The sequence below is a fragment of the Phodopus roborovskii genome, unplaced genomic scaffold (assembly GCF_943737965.1).
Source record: "Phodopus roborovskii unplaced genomic scaffold, PHOROB, whole genome shotgun sequence".
Taxonomy (NCBI): Eukaryota; Metazoa; Chordata; class Mammalia; order Rodentia; family Cricetidae; genus Phodopus; species Phodopus roborovskii.
Window position 1 is genome coordinate 28,898,680 of NW_026126525.1, and position 17,826 is coordinate 28,916,505.

The 17,826-nt window shown below is 40.6% G+C and overlaps 1 protein-coding gene across 7 annotated transcripts in view; it reads left to right on the plus strand.

The window, feature by feature from the left end:
• Fryl (FRY like transcription coactivator) overlaps positions 1 to 17,826 on the plus strand; it is a 228,747-nt gene that overhangs the window by 142,684 nt on the left and 68,237 nt on the right. For 4 of the 7 annotated variants that reach the window (XM_051198380.1, XM_051198377.1, XM_051198379.1 and 1 more), the window contains 9 exons: positions 1,735 to 1,779; positions 4,092 to 4,195; positions 4,438 to 4,546; positions 6,887 to 6,973; positions 8,755 to 8,926; positions 9,308 to 9,440; positions 12,480 to 12,587; positions 16,289 to 16,526; positions 17,574 to 17,759. In XM_051198380.1, coding sequence (XP_051054337.1) covers positions 1,735 to 1,779; positions 4,092 to 4,195; positions 4,438 to 4,546; positions 6,887 to 6,973; positions 8,755 to 8,926; positions 9,308 to 9,440; positions 12,480 to 12,587; positions 16,289 to 16,526; positions 17,574 to 17,759 — 1,182 coding nt within the window. The remainder of the gene's footprint in view (positions 1 to 1,734; positions 1,780 to 4,091; positions 4,196 to 4,437; positions 4,547 to 6,886; positions 6,974 to 8,754; positions 8,927 to 9,307; positions 9,441 to 12,479; positions 12,588 to 16,288; positions 16,527 to 17,573; positions 17,760 to 17,826) is intronic. The other 3 variants (XM_051198383.1, XM_051198381.1, XM_051198382.1) reach the window with 1 other exon arrangement.

Sequence of the window (17,826 nt, forward strand, 5' to 3'; positions counted from 1 at the left end):
GAATATTTGGATTACAGTTGTCTTGGCCATTAACCCTTAACTTACATTAAGGCTCTATTCAGCAGAAATTGTGTGGCTTGGCTCCAGCTCATTAAGCGTCTCATAATGTGGCTTCTGTGCTTAGATGTGCAAGTAGTTTTAAACATTCTAGGAAACGTTGTGCTAGTTGTGTGCTGTAATAAGTTATATTTATTTCTCCTATTTATTGGAAAATTAAACCAAAGGCCGTTTCTAATCACCTACCTGATTCAAGTAATCTCTTGACTTAAAAAAGAAAATCTACCTGCAATTTCTTCCTTTAATTGCCACCATGCCTTAGGATTCATTTTTCTGGAATTTACTAGATGCTAGGTGGATTGTATCTTGTCATTTCTACTGTAGCAAAGGCAGAAAGAGGTTAAATGGCTTGGGTGTGAGTAGCCAGTAGTGATAGAGATGACTTTGCATCTGCAGTCATCTAGTTTTATAATGCTCGCTCCTTCTGGTCTACCATACTGAGAGGAATGCTGAGTGTTTTAAGAACACATTTTTGCTCTAGTTCTAGGCTATTAAGAGACATTGTGCTCCAGGGGCACAAGTAGAATATATTTTCTCAGCACTTGGAATTATTATACTGCTTTTTTGTTTTTTTGAGACAGGGTTTCTCTGTGAAACAGCTCTGGCTGTCCTGGAACTCATGCTGTAGACCAGGCTGGCTTCGAACTCACTGAGATCTATCTGCCTCTGCCTCTGCCTCCCAAGTGCTGGGCTTAAAGGTGTGTGCCACCACTACCCAGCTTATTATACAGCTTTAAAAAGAAGAAATCACTACACCAGGCTGAGAAGATGTCTCAGCATGAGGACCTGAATTAGGATTCTCAGAACCCATGTAGATGTTGAATGGACAATGCAGCTTCCCTATAATCTAACACTTGGAAGGGGATTGCTCTCCAGGACAAACTGGCCACCTAGACTAGAGCAAAATAGCAGCTTCAGTTCAACTGAGAGACACTTCTGTTTATCAGGTAATGTGGAAAGTGATGAAGGAAGACTCCAGAAGCTGTCGTCAAGCCTCATGCTCGTGCGCGCACGCTCACGTGCACACACACACACACACACACAACATACCCTCCACAGGCAGTCATATCTTGCACAGAGGCACACCCAAACAGCCTTTTTAAAAAGTTAGCATGGCAAATTTTTAATTTGGTGGTCACAATATGTGGGCTCCATTGCCATATGCTCATCATGTTTGAAAGATGGCCCTTCCTTTTCATTGAACAGTTAATTTTTTGAGTTTTGTTTCTTAACACGAATGTGGTACATTTCCATTCCTTTATTTTTAACCAGTTTAGGTTCAATCGGTATAAGAATACCAATTTTAAAGTTTCTGATGAATTACTAAGAGACAGAGTAGGGACCAAATAAAAATAGCAGTGTCTTGCCCCTAATAATCTATATGTAGTTTCTTTCATTTGAACTTAACTGTTAGGCCTCTGGCAGAAAAATTAGGTAATGAGACATTTTCATTTTCTCCTAGCTTGAGTGTCATAGGCATGCCCCCAGGATACCCAAACTTTGGGGATTTTTTGTTTGTTTGTTTTCTTAGCATTCTGGCCACTGCCTTGGAAATGTCAAATTTCTTCTAAATAGAGACCTTGGTGAGGAGCTGTCGTTGTTTTGTGCTTGTTTTCATCTAACATGCATGTGCTGCATCTCATGTTTATGTTTGCTGTCTCACGTTGCTTTATTTAGATGCCATCTAACAACAGTATCAGAAAACAAATAGAAACACTGCAGGTGAGTTGTGTTGACGTCACCAAGTAAAGTATCGCTTTATTTTCTTTAAGAGCGGCATTTATTCTTTTCCTTTGCCCATTGTTGCATTGCATGTCTAAAGTATTTACCCCAACCTGCTTTTTTACTGTGTGTGGAAGCATAGCTCAAAGAAGGCACCCTCTTAAGATGGTCTGCTGTTATTGCAGCCCCAAAGAGATGGATTTTAGCAATGGGGGTACTGACTGTGGGAGTTTCCAGGTTTTATTACAATGTTTAGTTTACATTATCCAGCTGTTCTAAATGAATTGTTAAAAATGCATTCCAATGAAATTAAGGAGATAATAGCTTTGGTTTTCCATACAGTTTTTGATGAATGGGTTTTTAAACTGTTATCCTTTTGGTTTAAGTTTTCTAACAGCCATTTTTTTAAGTGCACGTTAGAAAAACAGGAATACGCATGTTAAAGTAGTTACTGAGGAGATCATAGTTGACTAATGTGCCCAAACTTTATAGAATATTAAAGTCCTTAGATTTTTGTATTACAATGGGATTAATCTGATTAGTAAAAATTTTACCTAGAGAATTAACATCTTTGTTTAAGGCCCAGATCATTTTAGTATGTTTTTAATATTCCAAGACAATACAACACAATTGATGGATTAATTCCTCCCTATCGTCTTGTCTCCTTCTCTACTTCCTTTTCTCTCTTCCACCATTATGATTTGCTATTGTGATTTATACAGTGATCTACTTTCTGTAGGTTTCCACAACCATACCGGTCTTTGGTGGCCATCATCATAGAGTCCTCCAGAAGGTTCTTAGGGCTGTTTGTTCTCCTCGTCCTCTATCTTCACAATTTCTTACTGACATCATATTGTGATATCTGATATATAAGATTTAAAGAATAGAAAGGAAAGTTGTGCTATATTGAAGACATTATTACAAAAATTTGTTTATTAGGTTAGTAATATTCATGAATTACTTGTAACTTTGGTTATTTTAGTAGCAAACAGAAAGCTACCTAGGAGGAGCATTTGAAGTTTGGGATTGCTGTGGATCTTACCATGGAGCCAAGGAATTGGTGTTGAGAGTATATGAATTTGCCAGTCTTAATTCTATCATATTTTTATGCAGATATATGCAAAACCTCTTATGGTCTCTAGTGGATAAGACTATTATAAAACATCCTCCATCTCTTTTGTATTGCTTTTAATTATTTGTGGTAGATGTCCTTTATTCTAACTCTTACAACAATAGAACTGCCAAAGTAAGAAAATTAGTTTTAAGATTTCTTGCTGGACATGTCATCACACACCTTTAATCCTGGTGCTTGGGAGGCAGAGGCAAGTAGATCTCTGTGAGTTTGAGTCCAGCCTGGTCTTCTACATTGCTAGCCAGGCAGGGCTATGTAGTGAGACTCTATCTTAAAGAATTCTTTGTACTTGCTTAACAATATAGAAATCTTTTAGGATTTTTAATATTTTAAAGTACAGATTTTTTAGTAGTCAATCAGCAGATATATAAGTGTTTTCTTGCTAGATTTTCAAGATTCATACTATCTTAAATTGTATGACTATGGTCATTACTGCAGCTAACATGAAAAGGAAATTTACTGATAAAGCTGGTTGAAGTAAGACTTTTCTCATTGTAAATCATAAGGTAATTTAAATAATGTTCTGATTCTACATAAAATTAGGAACCGCTCACCTAATGCTGAGTGAACACCCTCCATGTGGCAGGGACAGTTCCCGGTGCTGTGTAGGCTGTGATCTTCTTGACCTGTGAGATAGACACTGTACTCCCTCCAGTTAAAGATGAGGACATCACAGCACAGACAAAGTGATGAAAGGACATCTAGGACATCAGGCTCCCAGATCTCTAGTCTAACGTCTCTCACAAAAATGTGCTCACTAACATTTGCTATTATTTCACAAGTGCAAGTGACCAATACTATTTGGTATTTCCAACTTGATCTGCCTATGGGCTGCAAATGAATTAAAGATGAATGGTCCCTTGGTTGTGTCAGTATGAACTATTTATCCAGAAGTTTGATGAGATGTGTATCATTTTGAAATTTTCAGAAATGCTGACAGGGTTCTAATATTGTATCTTATTTTAGAGCATAATGAAGAGTTTGGGTGCTTTACTGATGTTCACTTTTGAGCCATCTGTACTTAGCACAACTAAATACAGATTAACATATTTAAACTTCTGAAACTGGACAAAGCAGGGAGGGTGGGAGCTTTCAGGTGATCTCAGAGAATGTGGCTGATCATAAATGTTTGCCAGTGTTCTTAATAAGTTTATTCTTGTTTTCTTTTGTTTTTAAACAGAATAAAGACCCTAAAATGTCTCGAGTTGCACTGGAGTCTTTGTATAGACTGTTGTGGGTTTATGTAATTAGAATAAAGTGTGAGAGCAATACTGTAACTCAAAGGTGAGTGCCTTGTCTTAAAGTAAATTTAAAATAAAGCCTTGGCAGGTTGGGTATTGATTGGTAAGGGGTAAACATGCACTTAGCATATGCATGGCTCCAAGCATCGTACTCTGTTCTCACAGAGATAAGTAAGAGCTTGTTACCATCATCCCAGTGGAATTTTACCAAAGCATTGTGGAGAGGAATCATGAGTGTGGCTGTGTTATGATCTCGTGGTCATTAAATCATCTTTCTGCCCACAGTCGCCTGATGAGCATAGTGTCAGCCCTTTTCCCAAAAGGCTCTCGAAGTGTGGTTCCCCGTGACACCCCTCTCAACATATTTGTGAAGATCATCCAGTTCATTGCTCAGGTGGGTGCTGCACCCTATTGGCCCCCTTATACAGGCTGGCAGGGACAAGCATTTTAATAAGTGGAGGGTTCTGTTTTCCTACACATTTTGAGGCATGTTTTCAAAAAATATTAATACTGTTCAAGAGTGGAAAGCCAGTATGTTTAGAAAGTTTTGATGCTAATGATGATTTTGTGTGTGACAAAGGATGGAAGGAGCCACATAAGTGGACACACATTTAATTGAGGGAGGCTTGAAAAAGTATATGATAGTTCTAATAAACGTGCCCCAGCAGTCTTGGTTTGTATGTGTGCTCTTTCAACTTACAATTCTCAATGGACGTCAGGGCAGCAACTCAAGGTAGCAACCTGGAGACAGGAAATGATGCAGAAGACAAGGATTGCTTACAGACTTGTACAGCACCATCAATCAAGAAAATGCACACAGGCTTGCCCACAGACTAATCTAATGGGGGCATTTTCTCAGTCAAGGTTTCCATTTCTACAATGACTCTAGTGTGTGTCAAGTTGATGTAAAATTGACTGTTACAGCACATTTATTTACTAAACCATCTCACTGGCTTGTACCATTTATTTTTTGAGGCAGAGTCTCTCATTGAACCTGAAACTGATTGGCTAAGCTAGCTGGCCAGTGAGTCCATGGGCCTCCCTGTCTCTTTTACAGGTCTAGGATAATAGGAATATGCAAAGTGCACAGCAGTGTTTTATGTGAGCGCTGAGGACCTCTTGCTTGTGTAGTAAGCCTACTACACCATCTCCACAGCTCACAAATCTGGATTCATGAGCACACATGTTAGAACCTACTACTGTAGCTCAATCAAAGGGATCTTTTAAGGACCAGAGAGAGCTCACCAAATAGGACAGAAGTTATCAGTTCTCATCTGAGCAAGGGAGAGTACCAGGCTGTCAGGAAGCTGCTGCTTCAATCAGAATCGAAGAGCTATGAGATGGGAGCCCTCCTCAGTGAGGATGCTTGAGGACCATACTGCTTCTTCTGTGGCTCCACAGCTCAGATGGAGGGAGGCCTTTCTCCCTTTGTATCATTGGTGGCAACCTCCTCCTCTCTTCTTCCTCCCCACCCCCACTACGTCATACATCTATGTCCCTTGAAGAGTTCCTGGGAAGTGTAACTTTAGCTTCCTAGCGTCTGCAGAATAGAAAGTTTATTAGAAGGGTGTGAAATGAAATTTGTGTGAGCCAGACCAAGATCTCAGTCATGTCTCCCTTTGGAACAGTCCTGATAATGCTCCCTTTCAACTCAGGCAAATGCTGGATCCAGGAAATTCATTATATTTCTTGTGAATGAAACTAGACAATTTAGTTGATCCATCACCAAATACTTTTAAAAGATTTATTTATGTATATTAGTGCTCTATTTGCATGTATGCCTGCATGACAGAAGAGGGCATCAGATAGAAAGAGGGTACCAGATTTCATTATAGATGGTTATGAGCCACCATGTGGTTGCTGGGAATTGAACTCAGGACCTCTAGAAGAGCAGCCACTGCTCTTAATTACTGAGCCATCTTTCTCTCCAGCCCCATCAAATTGTTTTATTACAATGAGAAAGAAAGAAAGAAACAAACAAACAAACATTTAACTAAAGCAAATACACATCAATGATTGGAGCCTGGAAGGAAGAAATGACAATTTCCTGAGAATAACAAGGAAAAAGATTACCGAAGCAAGTGTCATTTTAGGTCTTGTGCTCAGAAAGCAATGCTGTTAAGTTGCACTGCTGTTAAGTTGCACAGGCTTGTACCTGTGTCCTCAGGTGAGTCACCTTCCCACAGTAGTCTGCTAGCCCTTTACCTCGGGCACTGATGCATCTTTGCTAACTTCTGTTTTCATTGAGATCCTTTCAGGGGCCCTGTTCTTCCTGTCCTCACTGCTGTCTAGACACTTCTGTCTTTATTAATTCATGTATACTTGTCAAAAATCTATATTGTTTCCTATATGCATATAATATATAATATATATTGTTTCCTACACACACACACACCCAATTCATGTATACTTGTCTTGTGTTCATTTGGATTTATAGACTTTCTAAGGGCAAAATCCATATTGTTTCCAATTATCTGTAATATATATTGTTGTGTGTGTATACATATATATGTGTGTGTGTGTGTGTATATATATATATATATATATATATATATATATATATATATTTGTCTTGTGCTCATTATGATTTATAGACTTTCTAAGGACAAAATTCTATGTTGTTACATATATATATATATATATATATATATATATATCATTTATTTCTGAGATAACTTCTGTTAAATTCTAGCAAGATACAATGATTTATTAATTATTTAATTTCTTTCCAAAGGAACGTTTGGATTTTGCAATGAAAGAAATAATATTTGATCTTCTCAGTGTTGGGAAATCTACTAAAACTTTCACCATTAATCCAGAGGTAAAAATAAGAAATCACACTGTAGCACAATTATGAGGTTTTCATACTGGAATTAGAAGTGTTGGTCCTCCTGGCTTTATGTGATCCTTAATAATCGTCAGTCTTTTTGGGGTGGGAGGCAATCATGAAGTCTTTCCAAGCTTTGAAAACCAGTTGAATGAAAACGAGATAAAAGACTCCATTGACCCACATGCTCAAATGCTTTTAATTAGCAATGCACTGGGTAAATTCCTGGAGTAACTTTACCTCATGATGGAACATTCTACTTCCTTCTGGGTTTCTGTGAGTCTGTAACTGTGGCTCCAACTCTCTGATGTATATACCAGTGGAATGCATCAGCACTCTGTCTTACCCAAAAATGAGCAACACTTTAAAGCTTTATCTTATTTATGTAGTAAACAGGAATGAACATTTGTCTTGTGTCCAGTATACTGCACTGCCACCCACTGGGATGCCCATCCTCGCCTCATTAGTCTCTGGTGCAGGTCACAGAGTGTGACTGGGCTGAGATAGTAGGATGCAGATGGAGAAAGGCAGAACACTTACTGAACAAAGAAACGGAGAGAAGCATTCAGGTCTGGGAAAAAGATCAGGCATGTCTAACTTGGCATTTGGGGACATCTGTTAGGCAGATCTTAAGGAATGCATTCAGAGGGGGTGGTAGGTACAAGTTTTTGCCGGTCTAGAATGGGCCATGATCAGTGCTGTGTAAATCTGTGTACTTTCTTTGGGAGAGAATACACATGACGAGAGGCAGCTCAAGGAGGAACACAGAAGTGGCAAGTGGAGGCAGTATTCAGGATGAGAGGGTATTTGATGCCGCCTGTGCTATGCAAAGCAAAAGAAGATGCGGTACAGCCCCTGATGAGGGAGAAGTGCTCCAGAGAAGTGTTGTGAGGGACATGTATTCTATTAAAGACACCTGAGACACATCCTTCATTTCAGGCTTAAGGGACATGTATATATTTTCAGTTGGAAGAGAAATACTGAGGATAGAAGAAAGAGAAGGGCTCAATGCTCTAATGTTCTAGGAAGTACAAGAGCCTATTGTCTTATTCACTGTTTAATTCTGTGCCAGGACACCCTGACCAAGGCAACTATTATAAGGAAAGCTTTTAACTGGGGCTTACTTGCCATTTCAGAGGTTTAATCCATTATCATCATGGCAGGGAACATGGAACAGTAACTGAGAGCAATATCCTGATTCCTAGGCAGAGTGAAAGATTCCAGGTTTGGCATGGGCTTTTGAAACCTCAAAGCCCTCCCCTAGCGGCAGAAGGCCACACCTCCTAATCCTTCTAATCCTTTCAAATAGTGCCATTTCCTGATGACTAGGCATTCAAATATACAACCCTAAGTGGGACCATTTTCATTCAGTCCTTTACATTCATGAAAATTCCACCAAGTCCAGGAGCCCTGCACTGGGTGAAGACCAAGGGGGACAGAGAACTTGTGTGTCTGTCAGTAGATTGGTTTGATGTGTGGAAAGAGGTTGTTGTTAGGGTTTCTTCCTGTGAAGAACAAAAGTGGTCTTAAGAGGGGATGGAGACCAAAAGAGTCATGAAAGTTGAAAAAAACGCAGAGAAATTTCAAAGATTTCAAAGGAGCCTTAGAGACAAGGACAGCCAGTTGGCCCCACAAGGGTATGGTCCTGCTGCCTGGGTTGGTTCATGGTGTCGGGCAGAAAGATTAGATTCCTTCTGTCCTTCTTTCTCCCAGCCCCCTTGGCATATAAAGTGCATGGCCCTGATCTCTTCCTCTTGGGTCTGTTTTCTCTGAAGAGGATGAACATTGGCCTCAGAGTATTCCTCGTCATCGCGGACAGCCTACAGCAGAAAGATGGTGACCCCCCCATGCCCACAACAGGAGTCATTCTTCCCTCAGGAAACACACTCCGCGTAAAGAAGATTTTTCTCAATAAAACCTTGACAGATGAAGAGGCAAAAGTCATAGGTTAGTGTTAAGTGGAATGAATACGCTGCTTTTGTAATATTTTGTGCAAGTCCATAGTGAAGTCTATAGTGCATCTGTTGCCAAGGGTGGATGCCCCAGTAGGACAATGCTCTAGTGATTACGTTTTTGATAACGTTTTTCATATTCTTATTAAACCTGTTTTCCCACGAGACACTGTTGGGTATGTTCTGTCCTTCTATCTGAGTTTGAGTTCTCTGTGTAATTTGAATGCAGTATCCTGAAGAACATGTCACAGTTGGAACATCTCCTAATGTGATAGTAGCAAGCTTTCTTCATTGAGAGATTGATAGGTTGTCATTACAGAAAGCAACCTCGAATGCAGTTTCTGGCATTATTATGACTGTGTGCTTTCCCTCTTAGGAATGTCAGTTTACTATCCTCAAGTAAGAAAAGCATTAGATAGCATTCTTCGACATTTGGACAAAGAGGTTGGAAGACCAATGTGTATGACCAGTGTGCAGATGTCCAACAAGGAGCCGGAAGACATGATTACGTATGTACTATATATGTATTCTGTTGCTACTTCAGTTTTCACAGAAGAGGACATGTCGGTGGCTTGTTCTTGCTTACCTGTGTCTGTACATTTTCTCCTGGACTTCCCCTTTACTGTAGTTTTTAATGCTAAGATTCCTTCTACAAGCTCAATTTTATTGTTTTACGTGATGCTAAACTAGTGGAGATAATGAAAGTCCAGTAATGAACTCTACTTTCATCTATCACAGATCAATTCCCACTTGCCACAGATATGTATAGTCCAACTGACTGAAGTCTAACAAATGATCCTACATACATATTCCTGCTTGAAAAAAAAAAAAAAAAGGAAAGGAAAGAAAGTGCCAGGGGTCATGCAAATCTGGGCTCTTTTATGTCTGTTCTAGGAACCAGAGGACACAGAGGGAGTAATGTGTGGGCAGCTCTTTAGACACAGCCCCATTTCACACCCCAGCCCCATGCTGGTTATTTTTCATTTATCGTATTTTGTCTTGATTGTTAGAAACTTCCTTTCCATGGGCTGCAGTGTTTTATAATAGCCAGTGTATTCTCTAGAAGGTAGATTTTAGATGTAGATTTACGTATCTGCACTGTAGGTCTTGGAATATCCCATTGGGTAGCTTGCTCTCTGGGCTTATTTAACATACGACGTTTGTATACTGCTGTACTGTAGTGTCCTGAGAGTTTTCAAAGGCGAAGGTTTTGTGTGTTTGACTTCTCTGAGACATCGTTCCTCCTTTTCACCGCAAGCATTCTTGCATTGACGTCAGCAAGTTTACATCCATTTTCCTCCCACTGTCTTGTGAGGACCTCAAGTGACTGTAGCATCTGTCCTCTGGTCATCTTGCTCTTCTGTGGCCTCGTTTACATTTCAGTTTGTATTTCCCTTCCCATGGTCTTCCATTGAAGTCTAACAGTGCACTTCAAATGATGAAGAGAGACACAAGATGGAAATGATTTATTACTTAGAGGTCTCAGAGACTACCCAGAACTCCTGGAGGTCACACGGAGGTTAGGGAGTGTGCTGAGAAAAGGACCCAAGGTTGGTGTTATTTGGACCCAGAGTTTGCCTGAATAAGCTTCCCACATGGGGCCTCAATTGTCATCTTTCAAAGAAGCAGTGACAAGTTCCAGGTCACACTGTGGCCAAGATTTGGTCACTGGGACATATCTGCATGCTACATTTGGACATGGGGATCCCACATGGTGGTGGTAACACCTAGATTAATCCCATCAGTGGAGAAAGGGGAATGTATAGAACTAGATATCATCAGGGCATCACATTAGTGGAGAAAGGGGAATGTATAGAACTAGACATCATCAGGGCTCTCTGAGACATAACCTCATATTGAGAGAAAATTCTGGACAACATGAAATTATAAGAATATGCTAAGGTTTCTCTACCCCACCCCACCCCCCTCCACTTTCATCTTTGTTGGCTCCAGCCTCTCTTATTTGTCCATTCTAGTAAACATCACATTTTGGAGACAAGCAGACTTCACAGTAGTCACACACTTAACCATGGGGTTGAGCGAGGTAGCAGGTGCACACTGAGCCGTCAACAACAGTTTGAAAGGCAAAGTGTGCCTGGCCACACATTCAGGTGTGCTTCTGTTATTTCTCCAGGGCCTTGCAGACCAGGGAGTCAGGAGCAGCATTTGTGCTGTTACTATTGATGTACAGTGGCTGCACCTTAAACCACATCTAAGGGACTTGTGGTCACTCTAATCCATGCATTTTAAAGCCATACAAAGTGACAACTGTGCAAATATCTCTACAACAGAGACTGACCCAAACTCTCACAACATCTTGATTCTTTTGTGCGTAGGGATTATTATCCGGCAATTAGAAACCAGTGAGGATGAAGAAAAGTAAGAGGCTTTCCTTCAAATACAGACCAAAATGAAAACCAATGTACTAAACGGTTAGGCATTTAAAGTAAAATTAGTGAATAACTTTAAGAAACTATGCTAGAGGAGGAGAGAATGTAGCTCAGTGGTAGAGCCTCTGCCTGGCATGAATAAGGCAGTAGATTTGGTCCTTAACATCCTTCCCCCACAGACACACACACACACACACACACACACACACACACACACACACACCATATTTATGTATGTATGTATGTATGTATGTATATAGTAAAATTAAATTGCATTAAACATCTGCTGTTTAGGAGGGCCTGGAATTTTAAAACATCAATGCATTTAAATTGCATAAAACCTAAACATATATACATGTGTGTATCACAAGAGGACAAGAAGAAACAATATCAATACTGACATATGAGAACATATGATTATAAAACTACTTTAGATATTTAATAACATCAACACACTTATATTAGTTATTTGTTGTATATCTGTGACAAAATACCTAATCAAAGCCACTCAAGGAAAGAAAGGTTTTTGTGAGTTCACAGCTGTAGAGTATGGGCCATTGTAGTTGGGGGGTCATGGCAGCAGGAGCTTGAGACAGCCAGTCACGTGTGTTCACAGTCTGGAAGTGGAGAGCACTAAGTGTTGTGTTCACTTTGCTTTCTCTTCTCTATGTAGTCCAGACCCTAGGCCATGGAATAGTACCTCCTACATTCACAATATGTCTTCCTACTTCAATTAAGCCAGTGTAGGTAATCCCTCATGGCACGCCCTGAAGCTTTGTCCCAACTGATGCTGGGTCCTGTGAAGTTAATAATCCATGTTAATCATCACACAGCTGGTTATAATAGTAACTAATATTTATTATGCTAAGTTCTTAACTATCAAATTGAATAAAATTTTAAGTATTTGAAATTATTTAGTTGCTGTGAGTGCTTCCTAATTAATGAAGTTATTAGCTGTTGTTTCCCTGAATGGCCTCCATCCTTTCACTTTTATTAGTGGCAACTAGCTGCCGTGTCTGTATGAATTTGCATGTACCGCTCATTTCTACTGTACCCATTAGCCTTGGCTCACACCTTCAGTAACATTTTTGCAAAATGGATTTTTCTAGCCCATGTGATATACTTCTTATTCTGTTTTGTTTGTGATACATTTTTCAGGGGGGAAAGAAAACCCAAAATCGATTTGTTTAGAACATGTATTGCAGCAATTCCAAGGCTGATTCCCGATGGCATGAGCAGAACCGACCTCATTGAGTTGTTAGCCAGGTGAGTGACATTCCCGTTAGCGATGTGAAGTCACTGCCTTACTGTGTTCACCACAGAGGCAGCAGTAAATGAAATTTTGAGCCACCCGATTTACTCTCCTAATTTACTCATCTTTTATTATCCCCACTCAAATTTTGGACTTCTAACGTTCTTCCACATCTCCTGCTCAGCCTATTTCCCAGTTTCCCGTCAAGTAATAGTTCGTAGATTTATATGACAAATATCCGTCACATCCTGGGATCATTCATGTTCCCTTCTGTGGTCAATTAACCAACATCTGAGGTGGTGCCTGAAACCCTCTTAACATTTCCTGCTATAGGAGAGCCTGCTAAGTTCAAGTGTTCACATTGTCCATTAGGCACAAAGTGAATAAATAATGTGGCAGGCACACATAGATGATGCTTCCTGGCCTGATTTTAAGTTGACCTGGCAGCCTATTGAGGCTCCGCTGTGTGGATGCCATTGAGGGTTGTGCAGTTAGGGGTCAGCACGCTTCCTCCATGAAAGACAGACAGTAAATATTTCAAGGCTTTGCAGATCACACCATAGTCCACTGGGTCTCAACCCCTATGTGGGGGTTGAATGACCCTTTCACAGGGATGGCCTACAGCCATAAGAATACACAGATATTTACATTATGATTCATAACAATAGCAAAATTATAGTTATGAAGTAGTAACAACAGTAAGTTTATAGTTGGGAGTGACCACAGCATGAGAAACTGTATTAAAGGGTCATAGCATTAAGAAGGTTGGGAACCACTGCCATAGTCTATCTCATGGCTGCATTCTTGCTGAGGCATTACAGAAGCAGCCAGACCATATTTCAGGAGTGAACATGACTGGACATCTGCTTGGATTTAGCCCAGAACCACAGTTTGCTAGCCACACCCTAGTGGGAAACCAAGCAAAGTGAGTGTTCCCAACCATGAATGGCCAGCTGTATTGAAAAGTGTTTACCGGTTGCTGGGCACTCGCCATATTGTGTAAATAGTGACTAGATTTCAACAGTGACTTGTTCCAACCCTGAGTGAAACACCTGGCATTTCACAGGCAGGCTCACACCTCCCTCAAGCATTGAGACTATGAATAGAGCAGCGTTTGTCTCTTGTGAGGAATATAAGGGATGGGCTTTTTGAAACTCCACCTTTCCACAACCTCTTTCTCTGCCTATTCCATCTCTGCATTGTTGTTTTGTGGCACTGAATTGAACCTAGTCTTGTGCATGTTAGGCAAGTACTCCATAGCTGCTGAGCTGTCTCCCAATCCTTTTGTTTAATAAACATCATACATGCATACATTTATATGCTTTATTTTGGGATAGGGTCTCACTATGCTGTCTAGGTTGATCTTGATCTTCATCTATTTGCCATGCAGCCCTGACCTTGGGAATCCTGCTGCCTCATTGTCTTGAGTACCTGGAATTTGATGTTTATGCCAACAGGCTCAGCTCTCCCTCAATTTTTTTAATTAAAAAATTTTAAATTTATCGTCATTAAATGTGCATGTGTATGATGGGGTTCGAATGCCATGGCACAGGTGTAGGGTTCAGAAGACAACTTTCTAATTGGAGTTGGTCGCCTCCTCCACCTTTGTGCGAGCATTTGGGATTGAACTCATGTCCTCAGGCCTGTGCCGCAAACTCCTTTATCCTCTGAGCTATCTCCCAGCCCTTCCCTCTTCATTTTTGCCTTAAATAAGATTACAGAGCTATTTGGTGTGTGTTGCCGCTGACCTCCCAGCACTGAAGAGTCAGAGGCAGGAGAATCAAGAATGGGAGGCTAGATTGAATTGTCTAGTGAGACCCTGTTTCCAAAACAAAATAGATAAAATAAAACAGTGTGGAATTAGAAGCCAGGTCCCCATTCCGAGCCTGAAGTGTTAACTGCAGCAACCTTCCTTGGGAGATCAGAGAGCAGCTATCCCCAAGTCTGCCCTCGCTGGTCCCACCACGGCGTCACTTGACCTACATCTCTGTGGAAGATGATCCCACAGGATGACTCTCCTGTACTGCCCCCGGTCACCTCCCCCAGAATGAAGCTGCACCTGAGAGGGTCAGGGCTCGGGAGCCTGGAGACGCAAAGAGAAGTGACCAGCAGTTTATTGCTGCTTACTTTACCTCTTTCCCCTGTAGTTGTCATTTTTAATTAATTTGCCTCCATGGCCAAAAAAAGTCTAGAACCTGCTGGTTTGGCATTATAATGCCTAACTCTTACTCAAAAGTAAAGGAATCCAGCAAAGAAACAACAATATAAAGGGCTGTGTTATGAATTTATAGATCTCTCTGATGTCTCTAGGGAAAGATAATCCCTGACTTTAATTAGCCAGGTCCCATTGTTATCTCCTCCACACAAGGAGTCATTAACTCCAGCACATATATCCTGAGTCACACTGATAGGTGTGAGATACTTAGACAGTCATGGATTTCCAGGCTACAGAAATCACTACCGTGGAAAGCACCATCTCTATGTTTTCCACAGTATCTTCCTTGGTGTCACCACCTGGGACAGCACACTGGGCTGGAGAGGTGTGGTCCCACCGTGTTGACTCATGGAACGGCCACAGTTGCTGCATTGGCTCCCTACTACCAAAACCTGTGCAGCTGCAACGGATGTCTCTTTAGCTTCTCTGGCAGTTGAAGGCTGGCTTATTGAAGACCAGATCTGAGTTCGGCAAACTGCAATACACCCTTCTTAGCCACATAACGCCCCCTCTCTCATTGTGCATCGTTCTGTCTTCCCATGCATACGTGTACAGTGTGCTCTTTAACTGCCTATTCCTTTGGGTCATTTCTGTCTTTAACCCATTTGCTTGTGTTGTTGGCCACTGAAATAATCGACTCCAGGGCAGGTGCTTGTATTCATGTGGTGGCATGCGTTGCAGCTTCAGAACTGCATCTCTTTTTAATTTTCTCTATCATTTCCTCATATTTTTTGTTAAAAATCTTATAACTAAAATTATGATCATTGTATTAAAGTCTTTAACAAGTAATTTAACTTTTTAAAATGTAATTAATGCATTTTGATTTATTGAGTCCTAAGTTCTTTTGGGCCTAATGCACTGTTGTCCCATTATATTATTTTTCTTATATTACATCTTATATTACATCTAAATTTGCTTCTGTTCTCACCTCAGGAATTATTTCTGTTGATTCCATCTAGATCATTACCTTTGTGATGGGCTGTTTATTATATTCATTCATCTACAAACTTATATGCCTGTAAGAGATGGTTGAGATTAGTACATGTACTCTCTAGAAACAGTAAAAGACTTAATAAGTGTAAGTTGTTGCTAAGATCCTGTGTTTTTGGACAACTTTTAATTGATTGTAGGAGAACACTATTAAGTATGTTAAGGATTGACAAAAGTTTGAAATGGATTTCTGATGTCATTTGTATTTCTATACAGCATCCTGTCAATTAAATTCAAGACATACTATCCAGAACTTGAACAAACACATCAGTGGTTGTAACTAGATTCACACAAAATTTAAACTATAGTTTAGCTCAGAAAGAGCGATTATATCATGGCAAAGTGAATGTGAGCACCCCTCCAATATCCTCACAGAGCATTTGAAGGGACCAATCAAATATATTAGTTTTATGGTTTAGAGCAGAGATTTATGTTCCGATGTCTTCCATGTGTTAGTGACAGCATCGTGTTTTGTTTTGAAGCTCGCTAATGGGATTCTGTTCTTGGTAGGCTCACGGTCCACATGGATGAAGAACTGCGGGCCCTGGCTTTCAACACTCTACAGGCACTAATGCTTGATTTTCCAGATTGGCGGGAGGACGTTCTTTCAGGATTTGTATATTTTATTGTTCGTGAAGTGACTGATGTCCACCCTACCCTTCTTGATAATGCTGTAAAGATGTTGGTACAATTAATAAATCAATGGAAACAGGCAGCTCAGATGTATAACAAGACCCAGGACTCCCAGGTACCACACGCCCCCACATTGTCACTTTGTGTGTGATCAGTAGTAAATGACCCATTGTGATGTTTCTTGACATAGATTGGCTCTGTTGTTACTAGTTGCAATAACCTTCTGCTATTGGTAATTCCTTGTACCAGACTTTCTCCTCATTCATGTATTGGAGACCAAGTGCTGGTGTCTAATCTTTAGCCTTCTTCGTTTGACAATGTTTTACAGTGCATAGGGATTGTAGGGTAATTCTTACATGAAGGTGTTTCCAGCATTTCAAAGATTATATATGAAACCTTTGGTAGTCTGTCACTTGGGTTTCTTGAGGTCTGTGTTCCTTCGCTATACTAGGTGCATATATGGTTGCCTTATAATACAACAAATACCGCAGAACTCTGGAAGCTCAGAGCTGGACCATCTAGGCTGCCCCAGGGGTCTTGTCAGCATACAAATCCTGCACTGAGCACACCTGCTACTGGCAAGCTCCCAGGTGATGGTGTGTGCTCAGTCTTCACTTACATGTGATGATAGATTCAGTCCAGTCTCATTTCCCATTTGAAAACAGTATACTGAGAGTGATTAAGTGATGGTTGCAAGGACGCAGGGAAGTCAGAGTGACAAGTCCTATTTAGACTGCCATTTATTCTCTGCATATTACTCTATTTTCTCTTGTGATGATATGGATCAACTGAACACTGAACCTCATTCCTCCTACAGGGGCTCTGCCACTGAGATACACACCAAGAACTGTTTTTTTTACTTCTTATTCTCAGACCAGGTCTTACTAAGTTGCCCAAGCTAGCCTTGAACACACTCTTTCTCCTAAGCTGGCCTGAAACTTGTGACCTTCAGCCTCCTGAGCTGCTGAGATGACAGGGCTTAATGCCACCAGCCCCAGTCTACACTGATGCATTTTAATAAAGTAAATGATGTCTAAATCCCTTGAGCCAAGGCAACCCTGTTATCATAATGATCTTAATTGCTTTACTGGTTACTGTCTTTCCTAGATTCATACATCTTTTTAATTTTTACCAGTTTTTAACTTCCATTCTTTCTTCCAAGCATGGTATTGCTAATGGAGGTACCCACCCCACTCCTCCGGAAAGGAACCCGTACTCCACTGTGTTCCACGTGGTTGAAGGCTTTGCACTGGTCATCCTCTGTAGTAGTCGGCCCGCCACCAGAAGACTAGCTGTCAGTGTCCTGAGAGAAATCCGGGCTTTATTTGTACTTTTGGAGGTACCTAAGGTAAGACTTAGGTGTTTCATGTAGTTGTCTCATGAACATGTTTAAGACTACCTTTCTGCCCATCCGT